We start from the raw sequence: 14,609 nt of genomic DNA on the forward strand, positions 1-14,609 counted from the left end.
AAATTTCCATCAAGTATTGGACATATGCCTATACATTCTCATGTCCAGTCTGTGAGGACTTTGCATTCTCCCCAGTTGTCTGGGTTGTTTCCTGCTGAGTTTGACATGGCAGATGCAGCTTCTCTGCTACTTTTTGCAACCACTAGCATTAATTCTGTCTGTAGCATGTTGAAAGTATTTGGAGAAATCTCTGAGGCTCTCTTCATCTAGAATAACACCACAAAGGCTATTCTTTTTTTACTTTGCTTAATGCAGGTCTATTATTTTTGCTCTGTGCACCCTGACCTTTCCTTTAGTGGTAAGGAACCCCCCCCCCTGCCTCCCAAGGTCCAAAATCTAAACTCACCTCTAGTTTGTAGCACCATGTCAGAAATGCAATGATATCTAAGCTGGTTAAATTTCTCCCTTCCTGTATTCCTATCTCTTTTGGGGCCCTTAATCTTTCCTCCTATTCTTCCATGAGTCCCCAAGCTCCATCCACTGTTTGCCTGTGGGTGTCTGTACCTGTCTGTGTCAGTTGCTGGGTGGAGCCTGTCGGAGGACAACATGTTCCTGTCTGCAAGCATACTGGAGTATCATTAATAGTTTTAGGGATTGGTGTTTGCCCATGGGATGGGTCTCAAGTTGGGTCTGTTATTGGTAGGCCATTCCCTCAGTCTCTGTTCCCTCCCTTGTACCTGCATTACTTGTAGACAGAATAAATTTTGGGTTGAAAGTTTTGTGGTGTGTTGATTTCTCTATTACTCCAATGGAGTTCTGGCCTGACTACAGGAGGTGGCCTCTTCTAGACACTTGGGGCTCTAAGAGTCTGAGCCACCAACCAAAGAACATACACTGGCTGGACTTAGGTCTCCCTGCTCATCTGTAGCAGATGTGCAGTGTTGGGAGCTGACTTTTAGCAGAAAGCGGCTAGATTATCTTTGCAGCCATCTGGAACCATATACCCTGATAAGAGATTTGGTTTTCAATAGCCTACAACAGCTGAAGCACACTCTGATATCCCACACATTTTGTGTTGCTGTTTCCTGCCCCCAGCTGCAAGGCGTGGTAGCCACGCCTGCAAGGCATGCAGTTCAAGTGCTGTCCACGTGCTATCCAGGCCATACATGCCTGTAAGGCGCACGTGGTATCCAAGCCTGCAAGGTGCACAGTGCACGTGCTATCCACGCTATAGACGCTTGTAAGGCTTACATCATATCAACACCTGCAAGGCACGTGGTATACATGCGCCTACAAGGCACGTGGCAAAAGCGTATAAATACCTCAGAATTCCCTTCAATAAAAGAGACTTGGTAAGAGACTTGAGACTTGAGACCTGATCACACCCTGTCTTGTCTCCATTCTTCGTGTCAACTGCCCCAAGAGCCCCACTCTCTCTCTTGACCAGAGCACTTAGCCCCAAAGCGTTGAGGCAGAGAGAAAAGGTCGCAACAGTGCAGCTTGACCTTCATGTGGGTTTCAAACAACTGCAACAGGGCTATGCCAAAAGCTGTTGCCTGTAGGTGGGATATGTTCTCCTAGCTGGGCTACTTTGTCTAGCCTCAGTGGGAGAGGAAGTGCCTAGCTTTGCAGAGACTTGAAGTGCCAGAGTGGAGGAGGGATTCCCATAGGGGCCCCTACCTGCTCAGAGGAGAAGGGGAGGGGTATGGGGAAAGGATTGTGGGAAGGAATGACTGGGAAGGGGGCAGTGAGCAGGATGTAAACTGCATAAATAAAAATAAATAAATTATATTAAATAGAAAAAATTCTCCTTTCCCTCTTTTCAAATCACAAAGCTATTCTCTCTCTCTCTCTCTCTCTCTCTCTCTCTCTCTCTCTCTCTCTCTCTCTCTCTCTTTCTCTTTCTCTCTCTGCGTGTGTGTGTCCCCACTTGTGCACAGTATGACTAAGTGTCCTTACTGATGAACGTTTAAACTGTAAATCCCTGAGAGCCTAAGATTTTATTGTTGTTTGAGGGGTTCCAGAGTTTTAACTCAGTGCTTCTGAGATGGGTTGCCAAGTGCTCTAATGCTGAACCGTTTCTCTGCTCTTTGTGGTAGGGAGGTGCTTCAGTTTTGAAACTGAAATCCTATATAGAAATTTATGTCTTGTTGCCTGAGTCCTTTGTGTTTGGGTCACACTTCCTCTCTGAGATAATGTGATCAAAATCTTTATCACTGGCAAATAGAGGAAGCGATAGCCAGAAATAGAAAGAGGATCTGCTGATATTAGCATAGCACCTTTCCTCTATGTTTTATGCTCTGCCACAGTGAACATTTCTCTTTTGTCTTGATTTTCACTTTCCTCCATCACCACTTACAAACTTTCTTCTTTGATTTTGCTCCCTGGCCCCAGCTCCTATTTTTTAGATGCTAGTTAGGTTTGTATTGCAGGATTCTGTATTTGATTGTGCCATGGTATTTCCCACATACCAAAGACTGGTATCAGTTATATGAACTGGGATAAAGTTCTATTTCCCTCTGTGTGTCTATATTTAATTTGGAAATAATTTGCTGCTTCTCATATACTGCCTTTGGTAAGAAGAAAACACGCTCATTGTTCTAGTTTACAAAACTTCAGTCATCTAACAACATGCTTACAGAAAAGCAGAAAAGGAAGCAAATAGAAAATGGGTTCTATTTTTTCATTCATTATTAGTAAGGATAATTTATTGACATATTTCTCTTCAGAGAACCAGGTGGCAAAGGGTCAAATTGTTACCACTGTCACCTTTGGGTTAGGATGCTTACAGCTCCTCCTAGCTAAGCTCAGCCTTACTTGGCTATGTACCCCTCAATTAAGGATAAGCAGAGATCCTTCAAGTCTAAGGAGGGCTTATTCCTCATGATAAGGAAATCTATGTAGGAGACACAGGGGAGAAAGATCAGTGCTGTTCCACAGCCTAACCTTTTCAGAGAAGAGAATAATTCAGAGTTTTTGTTTATCTTTCTAGAGCCACTAAACATAAGTTCAATTGTAAATGTAATGAAAGCTATGATTATTGCATCTAAACAGCTGTAAAGCAAGCATGTCTTCGCATAGAAACTTAACTTCACCAAGTTTAAATGTTCTTATTTGCATTAGTAATGTATTATGCTTGTACAATTGTTTTTGTCTGAGTAACAGGTAATCTGAACAGGCTCATATATGACTTGTAACATGGAAAACCACATTCTTGTTAACTGCCTTTCTTCATTATAAACTATGATAATACTCTAACTTTATTTTTATTAAAATTTTGATAGCTAAGTAGATTTCCATATAGTTCCATATTAAACATATTTATATGCAACTAATGTGCTATGAAGAAAATTTTTCCTTATCCAAATAAAATTTAACCACAAATTACCATGGAGGGAAAGAAGCAAGCTCAATTGAAGCACTGAGCATAGAAGGAAAACATAAAATATTAAAAGGTCCTTTGGCCCACTTTGGACAAAGAACAAACACACATTCATTTATTCATTTATTTAAAAAGTGTTGAGTACCTATTATATACAAGGCAAAAGCTGGTATTAACAATGTATATTAGGATATGATAATAAATGATGATTTTTTAACAGGACCAGTCCATCAACGTGATTATGTTCTAATGGCTGGTAGAGTGAAATGCTGGGTGCTGTCCATTAAGGCTCTTAAAACACCCACAATCCTGGTAAATAATATGCACTGTAGTTATAGTTACATTTTGTTTCAAGGCTAATAAGTAATAACACCCACACTGAGGTGCTTAGAATCCAAACCAGTTACAACTAAGAGTGAAGAAGTCAACTTGCAACATACGCCAGATCTTGTGTTTCCATCTGAATATTTGTGAACATTTGATGTGGTTATAACATCGAGTACCTAGCAGTATGCATCTTAATATGCCATATTAGATACAAATGCATTGTTAATAATAAATGGAATAAAGAACAATTAATGTGGAAATTTCATTGAGGATTAGTAGTCCACATTATCTAGATGTAACTTTCCTACCACTTACTAAACTCATATCATTTTTGTTTTGTGTGCATATTTTACAATATGGGAGACTTGTAACATGGTATCACTCATTTTTCTGATGAAATTTGGAACTGTGGAAGAATGTTGGCTCTGTTTTATTTTGTTTAAGAAATTAAAGCCATCAATAATGATAAAATTGAAAAATGGAACTAAACACATAAAATCATAATTTCTTTTATTTTTTATTTCAAGCTCTTCTACTGTGTTACTATAATATCCTATTGTTATGGAAGTCTTCAAACATGTCTCCTGTTGGATAAATTTAATCTAGAAACCTTAGGTTTTCAGTGGGTATGGTTCATTTCTGTACAAGACTCAAGATAATGGTTTTAAGAATTATTGTCAGGTTAAAAATAGCTTCTTTGATTCATACATGAAAATTCCAGGTACTTCCTCTCATTAGCTATAATGCTAATATTCTCGATAAAGTTATAATATGGCAGAGATCTTTAAAATAATTGAAATATGTTAATGAGAGGGCAATATTTCCATGCTAAACTAATCGTTGAATATCCACACATGAAAATAATTCCTTTATTACATAGTGATCTATGTTTTTATTTGCCTATATAGAAGTTTAATTGTTAACAGTAGAAAAGCTAGAACAATGTACTGGCAACCAACTTTCTTGACATATACAGGCTTATGTGGACCAAACATTCTTTCAGTTATCCCTGGCTTTTGCAGCCAGGAACTTCTTGTTTGTAGTGTCTTAAATGAAAGTTAAGGAAGCTATAAGAACAAGCTATGGAAAAAAAAGAAAACATCTGAAAAGCAAAGGTCTTCTCTAATTATTCTGTTTGCTTTCTTTATTGAACATAGCCTGGGTGCTTTTGTGCCTCTAACAGTTTAGAACATATGGAACAGGTAGAAACAGCACAAAAGCGCAAAAACATGGCTCTCACTTCAACCTCACAACCACTGCCACCAGCACTTTGAAGGGGCCCCGTGTCTTACAGGCAGGACTGCTCAGAAATAATACTGCTCCTATTCTCTTGATTTTCAGGCAAAATAATGTCATTGTGATTGACAAAGAGCCTAATAATGACACGCTCCCCATCTTCTGCATATACCCCATCAACTAAACTCTGTTTCTTTGAACTGTGAAGTTGGCATGGGAGAGTTCATCTCTTACTCCTACAATGTTGTATAAGTCTTTTGAATATCTTCTTAGAAATGGGGAAGGGGACCTAAGAGGAAAGGAATGGTAGATAGAAGGGAGACAGTTTCTGGAATTCTTAAACACCACCAAGGCACGGATAATTCAGTAATCTGGGGTGACCAAATATTTAGAACTGCTGTCACCTCAAAAAGTTTGTGACTGTCCTTGTCAGTTCCCCAAACATGTACTAGTGGATAATTTCAGATTGGCCTATTTAATGGAAAGAGGCACTCTTCAGTGACAGGGAGTTGAGTCGGGGTGACTGGAGCAGCAGCCGTTGGTGGCAGACTCCAGTTTGGTCATGCTCTCTGACTGACCCCTAACTATATAGCTGGATAAGAAAGTGCATCAGTTATATGTGAAAAAGCATGTGCTGCCTCTCCAAAGTCAAGAAGTGCTTGAAAACTGTGGTGTATATAATTCAGAACAATCAACTACGTGCACAGAAGGAGTTTTATCATAACAAACAAATAAATAAATAAAAAGTGGCAATTTCATCACACAGTTACACTGCTGTTTTCTTTTTTCTCATTTTTTTGGATCTGTCAATTTTTTTTTGTTTCCTTTTTTTTCTTTTTCATTTCCACTTTTGATTTTATTTTATGGAGGGCTCCGGGAGGGTAAAGATTTGGTCCGCTGAAGATTAGTCACCCTCAATGATATATATATTAGAAAAAAATATGAGCAGCAAGACTCTCTGGAAATAGATTCTGTTTGATGTAGCTAGTCTGTCTTTTCTGTTTTGCCCTCTTTCACAGCAGCCTCTGAAGCTTTCCGCAGCGGGGCTTTCTCCGAGTTGGCATGTCCTTGGCCAGAGTCTGCTGCACCACCGTTTTTGTGAGTAGTGTGTTTTTCCAAGTAGTTGAGCATCTCACTGAGGACTGTTTGGAAAGTGCTTAGAGCTGCACATATTGCTGGTGTCCCAAAGCCATGAGTGATCAAACTGGAAATGAGAAGAAGTTGGAAAAATAGGTGAATACTTAGGAACAGAAACGTCCCTTTATTTAATCTAAAACATTCCATCAAACACTTACTGTGCTTGCTGACATTTCTGTTTATTATGGAAAACAAAACAATTCAATTCTTCCCCTTGGCCATAAGAAGTTTAGGATCTATTGAGACAAAGGGTCATTGCTGACACACTGTATGTGTACAGATTATTAGCAAATCTGAGTAACACATGGTTTTACATCTTATTAGGAAGTAGAGAGAAAATGCATCTCTCCTGAAGCAGGATCATCTTGCGTCTCAGAGAATGTGATGTAGGTATGTGTAGGTGTAAATCACACTTGATGAAGTCACTCTTGGAGACAAGCAAGAGGACTGACAGACAGTCATGTCCAAGGATTGTACATGATTAGCATATGTCATATGTATCTATGATATCGTTACAATAAACTATATGCCCATTTTGTATAACTAAAATGACTCATAAGAGAATCAACATTGGCTGATAGCTGGTTCCTCTGACTTCTTAATTCCTTCTTTCCTTCCTTAATTCGTTCCTTCCTCCCTCCTTCCTTCCCTCCTTCCTTCCCTCCTTCCTTCCCTCCTTTCTTTCTTTCTTTCTTTCTTTCTTTCTTTCTTTCTTTCTTTCTTTCTTTCTTTCTTTCTTTCTCTGATAGCAATAGCATTTTCTAGGCATAAAACCATCTACCTGTGGATTGCATTGCTAGCTTCTTTTTCTCTTCTGTTTTCGATAGGAGACTAACCTGTCAATAGTAGAATAAAAACTAGATATAGATAATTCTAATTGCTTAATATAGAAAATGGTTGTCCTCTATCTCCTCTCCAAAGATCTATCCATCACACAAATGAAGAGACTACCTTAATGACTGAGACAAGTGGAGGTGAAAAGAATCTAGACTCCTAGCTATTGAGAAATAAAATTTTATTGTATGTAAGTTGCTCTCTCTGTCTTGGAAGATAACTAGTATAAACTAATATGTGTATGTGGAAAATGTTTCAAACTCAGCATCAGTAGGAATTCCAATTATAAGAGACATTTCTCATTGAACAAAACATATAACTGTAGAGTAACCTCTTGTGACTAACAACCTACACTGTTCTTTTTTTGTCAAATTGTCTTGAAGTGATAGTTTTCATTACAAAGCTTGTATCTTATAATAAAGAAGGCATATGTGACAATGTTATGCATATGTTATGACATAGAATACAACATTCTGTGTATATATATTCTATATCCAATAAGTAAAGCTACTAACTGTGCAAATAAGGCTTGTTAAAGTTACAATGAAAATAGTAGTTTTACTTTAGCTGCTATTATCTTAGTATGTTACCTGATGCCTGATACCACTCTTAAGATATGTAATCTTCATTATCAAAAATAGTGTGATTTTAAAACGATGCAAACAAGAAATACAAGTTAACCTACTGACACACCTTAGTGAAAGTCCAATAGGATTAGCCTATTGGATTTTGATAACATCAGTACATGAAAAGGGTAAAAGTGATATTTTAGCTATAATGCCCTGTCAATTATAGATGTTGACCGTTATGATATATTCATTGACAAGAGTAAATTTTTTTGCATGTCCTTCATTTTGTTCTAGACATTTCCAGCATCGTTGGGATAACTGGCAAAGCTTACCTTATCCCTACCCTGACATTAATGTAGGTTTAAAAAAAGAGCAATGCTTCGGTCACTGATAATCTAGTAAATGAGAATAGTCAAGACTTCAAGATATTGTTTGCTAAAAAAGTAACAGTATAACACACAACCACAGTTCAATCACATGCATATGTTTTTGATGTTCTTTTATGTTGGAAACCAGGAGGGTTTATGTAATTCCATTTCTATAATGAGATAACTGCTGGGAGTCACGTGATGTAAGATATAACAGGTGTTAGGTAATGTACGATATATGGAGTTGTTGTATGGCATTGTAGAAGAGTTTATTTGGAGGCATTAACAAAAGAGATTGTCTTGGGCTAGGTATTTAGCATTGAGACTAAGATTTAAGCACGTTTGTTTGTTTATTTGTTTGTTTGTTTCCGAGTATACTGTAACTGTCTTTGGACACACCAAAATAGGGCATCAGATCCCATTACAGATGGTTGTGAGCCATCATGCACCATGTGGTTGCTAACAATTGAACTCAGGAAATTTAGAAGAGCGGTCAGTGCTTTTAACTGCTGAGGCATCTCTCCTGCTCCACATTTCATTTACAATAGCTGAGGTTATAGTGTTTAGTTTTACTGTGGGTAGATGGTAAGCTCAACAGCTCCTATTTGAATTGCAAACGTGCTACTGGCCATATCCTCAGTTCTCTGTGTCACCTCACTTACCTGTATCATCAGGGGGTAGATACAACTATTTCCATTTTACATGTGAATCAAGTCTTAGAAGATGTAACTAAATGATATTTCCCCAAGAAATTGGGTATTCTGCATTTTGTTTTTAGCCTGAAGGTATATTTTACTTTTCTTCTTTGAGAAATTGATTTGCCATGTTTTTATGTTAATTGGCTGCACATATCTGTTCACCATATGTATGCAGTGCCCACAGAGTCTGGGAGAAGGCATTGGATCCATTGGAACTGGAGTTCCAGATAGTTCCCAGTAGCCAAGTGAGTCCTGAAAACTGAACCCAGGTCCCCCAAACAAGCAGTAACTGTGCCTCTATGACATCTCTCCAGCTCCCAAAACCATTTTCTAATAGAAACTGTAGCTCAGTTTTTTTTTTTTCTGAAATAATTTTTCTCTGTATGTTATATTATTTGGCCTGGAAAATAAATTCTTTCTAGTATTCTGTCTAAGAACAGGGTGTAAGTAGATGGGGCTGGGCTTAAGAATATCAAGTAGATGGGGCTGGAGAGATGGTTCAGTGGTTAAAGAACACTGAATGCTCTTCCAGAGGACTCAGGTTCAATTCCCAGCATCCACATGTGAGCTCACTACTGTCTATAATTCTTAGACATCCTTACCCAGACATACATGCAACCAAAACACCAATGCACATTAAAAATAAAGAGTATTACATAGAGCTAGGAGTGATAGCATTTTCTTGTAATCCAAATACTTGAAAGACTGAAGCAGGAGAATTAAATGAACAAAATAATTGTCTCCCACAGATACAAATCAAATACAAATTGGGTAGATATAAATGAATACTACAATGATCCATCGTCTAGAAAGACTTGTCCTGAGATCTCTTAGCCTAGGAGGATTTATCATGGAACCAAGTTTCTTCTCTTCAGAACATTCATCTGACCTTAGGTATTTGTGATGTCATCATTGCCCTCAATGGAGAATTGCATTTTCAAAATCTTCACATCAATTCTAGTCTTAGACTCTTGGCAACTTGAAAAAATTATTTGAACTTACAAGAGAATAATGGTCTGATTAGAACTCATATGTTCCCCCAACTCTTAGCTTCACATTAAGAGCATTCATAGTAGGAGGGGGAGTTCTTTACAAAATCAAAACCTCAAAGAACTTCATGCAAGCCGAAAGACTAATTAGTTTTATGAAAAGGTCCACGGGCAACTAACTGCCCAATATTCAACATAAGTGTTTTACTTTAAAAGTCACATTTCAACATGGAAATCAATGTGTAAATGTTATTGTTATTTTAATTTAACATTATCTGTGCATAAAAATGCATGCATTGTATGAGATAGTATCAGCTGTAAGGTACAGGTGCTTTTCTAGCAGTTTTCAATGATATTTATGTATCCAGATAATTAAAGTATGATACAAGTTCAGTTTGAAAGCACTCATGAAACTCCATATCATTAGAGAATGATGGAAAGGGATACTGATACCATCCTGTTATTCTGTTGATCCTACTCATTCCAGATTCGTTCAATGAGTCTAATCTCCTCCACAGTGACACACAGTGTAAACTATACAGAAAAAGTAAAGGGATTTCAGTTCTAGATAGACTAAGATTGTATAACAAGATTTGAATATGGCATCAGAAACACAGATCAATTCAAGCAGAAGTAAGCAAGTGGAACTGCAGCAAAGGTTATCTTCCTTCTTCTCTCTCTGTCCCCTTGCCCAAGGAAACAGCAAAATGTAAATGTAGCCCATGTCACAGTAAAAACTATCATCAAATCATGAATGCAATGCAGCCTTAATATCCCAAACATGTAAGAAATTCATATACCTCGGTCAAGATATCCAAGAAATCTCATTATGATAGGAAAGGTATCTAAACAGACACTTCTGAGAAGATGAAAGGACAGTGGACAATAGGTTGGTGAAAAGACTCCATTAGAGGATCTGAGAGTGGATCCTAGCATCCACACTGAGCAGTGTACAACTTCCAGTGACATCAGCCCTAGGGGTTCCAATGTTTCTGGCTTCTTTGGGTACCTGCACACATGTACACATACATACATACATACATACTTTCATACATACATACATACATACATACATACATGTTGTTGTAGGAGATTAATGCTCCTCAAGATTGCCCTGGTGATGGCAGAGCGAGTTCCTCACTACCCACCCCAATGTTCTGGATTCCTGAATGAAAGACACACACATGTAGCCTTCTATTTTAATACATCTTTAACAGCTCAATGGTTGGGCCACTCCCAAACTTCGACTTTGATAACACCTCCCCTCCTACACTCCAGAGTTATTACTTACTAAAGTCTATATTCCATTTTTGTTACCCTAGACCCAGTTGGGGCGGGGGGCAGGGGCTGCTCTTCCCCTGCTCTTACATGATTGGTACTCTGTCTTCTGTAGCTCCCAAGCCTGCATCTTATTCCTTTCCCAACATGGTTATCTTCCTTCTTCTCTCTCCGTCCCTTTGCCCACAAATTCTAGTCCCAACTCTGTCTCCTTGCCCAACCATTAGCTACTGGAAACTTTATTTACCAATCAAAACCAACCAACTTGGGGCAGGGACCCTCAACATCTTACATTAGGATACTTGTGCAATTTGGGGAACCAATTAATATTATACAAACGTTAAATCAAATCCACAAAACACACACACACACACACACACACACAGAGAGAGAGAGAGAGAGAGAGAGAGAGAGAGAGAGAGAGAGAGAGAGAGATACATACACACACAAATAAAAGTTAAAACAAACCTTCAAGAACTGTAATTAATCTGTAGCTTGCAGAAGCCAGAGGTGTTGGATCCTCCCTGGACCTGGGGTTATAAGACATTGTAAGCAACCCAACAAAGGTATGGGTGCTGGAAACTGAACTCCAGTCTTCTACAGAAGCATTGTGAGCTCTGAACTGCCGAGTCGACTATCCAGCCCTTAGGTATGGATACATTAATTGACAGAAGGTTAAATGCTTCTTGGTTTCATTTGGAACGCTCTGGTCTCTAGAGTAATCAGAGTCTGTTTAAAGCTACATTCTGAGAACAAGGAATGAGAAACAACACAGAAGTAGATCCGGCGCTGGAGGCAGGTAATGCAAGCAGATGACGGATTAAATAGTAATTAATGCACTTTGCTTTTTTTTCCCAAAGAGCTTAATTGTTAAAAATGTCAACAGCATAATTAATGGGGCTGAAGCTGTGTTAGAGTAGGGATAGTTACAGGTAGGCGAGTATAGTAGCACACGCCTTTAATCCTGACACTTGGGAGGCAGAAGCAGGTGGATCTCTGAATCTGGGGCCAACCAGCTCTACATAGAAAGCTTCAGGCTAGGGAGCGACAAAAAGTGAGACTCTGTTTCAAAAACCCAAACCAACAAAAATTAATATTATATAGGAAGTTATTAGAGAACTTTCTCCATGTGATTTAAAATCCATATTTTCTGTTCTTACTGCTAAATCATGAATATATATTAAGGCAGGGAGACAGGGTTTCTCTGTTTAACAACCCTGGCTGTCCTAGAACTCACATTGTAGACCAGGTTGGCCTTGAATTCACAGAGATCCACCTGTGTCTGCCTACCAACTGCTTGGGTTAAAGGCAGGCACCACCATGCCCAGTTTCTCTTTTCTATCTTCATAATTTCTCAAAGTTCTCCTAGCTACTTCCTTTTCTTCATAACAAGTGTCTGCATTTTTCTCTCTCCCCCAGTCCCTTCCTCCCTCTCTCATGTCCTTCCTTCCTCGCTGTCTTTCTGCCTGCTGTCTTTCTGCCATTCTTTCTTGTTTTTTGTTTTTTGTTTTTGAGATGAGGTTTCTATGTGTAGCCCTGGCTGTCCTCGAAGTGTCTGTAGACCAGGCTAGCCTTGATCTCACAGAGATTTGCCTGCTTAGTGTTACATACTTAGCATGCTCAGCAGAAATCCCTACAATGCTATATTAATAAGTTTTAATTTTATTTTACGTGTGTCAGTGTTTACCTACATGTGAGACTGGGCACTACTTCTGTGCCTGGTGCTCCCAGAGGCCAGAATAGAGTGCCAGGTCCCCTGGAGCTGGACTTACAGATGCTGTAAACTGCCATGTGGGAATCTAATGCAAATCTTCTGGAAGAACAGCCAGAACTCTTAACTGCTAAGCCACCCTCACTGGCCCCGTTATTACAATAATGATTTCTTTAAGTAGAGGAACTTATCTAGTCAGATTTTATATAAAGTAGTTCTTGCTTTTTTGTAGTTGGGTATATTTTGACAAACACTTGTGGAAGCACTCCCATCATTCACAAAATTTTCTCATACCTATTTTTTCAACCCCAACTATCCACTCCTGGAAAACTGATGCTCCAATTCCTGTAGCTACAGATTTTGTTTTTCCTCTGAATGACATGTAAACTGAATCATTTCATCCATGGATCCTTGAGGCTGGCCTGCATTCACCCAGCCTAATCTCCCTGAGACTTGTTGATGTTGTTAGATTTCCCAGTAGACTATTTTGTATGATTGAAAAATATCCCATTGAGTGGGCTTGACACATTTTCTACTGCATTCTACTCAGCTTACTTTTTCATAGTCATTTTATCTTAAAAAACACATAAAAATTACACAAAACTCAACATATGAGAGATCCAGTTTCTTACCAGCATTGCCTGAAACATGAATAGTTACAATGCAGACATGGCAGCTGAAGTGAGTCTTGGTTTCCTTGGGGGAGGGGGAGCATTGCAGTGTAACTGTATTTCCTTTCAAAACTGTAAGATGAGCAGTGTTGATGTAATTTACTGTGTGATTTTTGAAACACATGACAAAATGCCACAAGTTGGACCCAAAAGTAATCACAGTGACAGCAAGATGGCGTACACTTACAGTTAATTGGACAGTGGCATCCAAGGTATGGATTTGAGTGTAGTTTCCAAACTGCACTAAGCCCTGTTGAAGGACTTCAAGGCTCTCTCATTAACCCCCCTCTGCTCAACTTATTAATTAGTTATGAGACTGAAAGCATTTTGGAGTGTTTACTTGGCAGTTGGTTATTAAAATAGAGAAATGAGTTCATGTACAGAATAATAAAATTAAAGTTCTGAAATGTCTTAATATGGTAGAAAGCCTAACTGGTGGGCAAAATTCGATTCTGTGAAATTTAGGAGTGTGATTGTTTGTATATGCTCTGACCAGGGAGTGGCACTATTAGAAGGTGGCCTTGTTGGAGTAGGTGTGTCACTGTGGGTGTGGGCTTTAATACCCTCATCCTAGCTACCTGGCAGTCAGTGGTCTCATAGCAGTCTTCAAATGAAAATGTAGAACTCTCAGCTCCTCCTGCACCACGCCTGCCTGGATACTGCCATGCTCCCATCTTCATGATAATTGACTCAGCCTCTGAACCTGTAAGCCAGTCCCCAGCTAAATGTTTTCTAAGAGTTTCCTTGGTCATAGTTTCTGTTCACAGCAGTAAAACCCTAACTAAGATGAAAGATTAACATGTCTACTTAAGTCACAAAGAGAGTTAGTGGTGTAGGTTACCAAGAGAAAGAGCTGACTCCAGAGCAAGTCATACAAGGAAAGGATTGAAATATCAGGAAATTTAAATGACAGATCAAGAGTTTAACTTAGAGGCTTGAACAGCTCTGATATAGTGTACTTGCTACTATATACAAAGTTCTGGGTTCAACCCCAGAAGGACAAGAAAACAGAAAGAATTGTCTGCTGGGATTGGCAGCTCCATCAACCTGGAACCATAATTCCTTTCATTTTCTCTCTAATGGGATCCAGATCATTTGGTTTCATTTTTTTTATTACTAATTTCACAGTGCGGAGAAGAAAGGGCCTGACAGTCAACTGTGAATGATGTAGCCCCTTGCTGAGAAAACAGTCAGTTGTAGCTTATGGCACCTGACTTTGGGGGCAATTGGGGATTTAACATATTTAACAGTCATCTTCATTTTGTTCATGGTTTAAAAAAACTTCTATTTTGCTAGACTTTCCAACTAACATTCTCTAGAGCTTCATTTGGCAGCCTGATAAACCTCTCCCTGTCCACTCAACTGAAGAAAGTGAGACTTTGCTGGATTCACAAGTAAAAAGCTCTGTTACCACTTTCCCTTAAGGATCAAGTTACCCGCAGCCCCCACCCCCAAATCCCACCAGTTTC

General features: G+C 38.9%; 1 protein-coding gene across 1 annotated transcript in view; it reads right to left on the reverse strand.

Annotated features, from left to right (window-relative positions):
* Positions 1 to 3,465: 3,465 nt before the first annotated feature.
* Positions 3,466 to 14,609, reverse strand: part of Tfap2d (transcription factor AP-2 delta) — a 58,115-nt gene continuing 46,971 nt past the window's right edge. Inside the window, exon 7 of the mRNA XM_034521607.2 lies at positions 3,466 to 6,089. Coding sequence (XP_034377498.1) covers positions 5,870 to 6,089 — 220 coding nt within the window. The 3' untranslated portion in view covers positions 3,466 to 5,869. The remainder of the gene's footprint in view (positions 6,090 to 14,609) is intronic.

The sequence above is a fragment of the Arvicanthis niloticus genome, chromosome 17 (assembly GCF_011762505.2).
Source record: "Arvicanthis niloticus isolate mArvNil1 chromosome 17, mArvNil1.pat.X, whole genome shotgun sequence".
NCBI classification, from domain to species: domain Eukaryota; kingdom Metazoa; phylum Chordata; class Mammalia; order Rodentia; family Muridae; genus Arvicanthis; species Arvicanthis niloticus.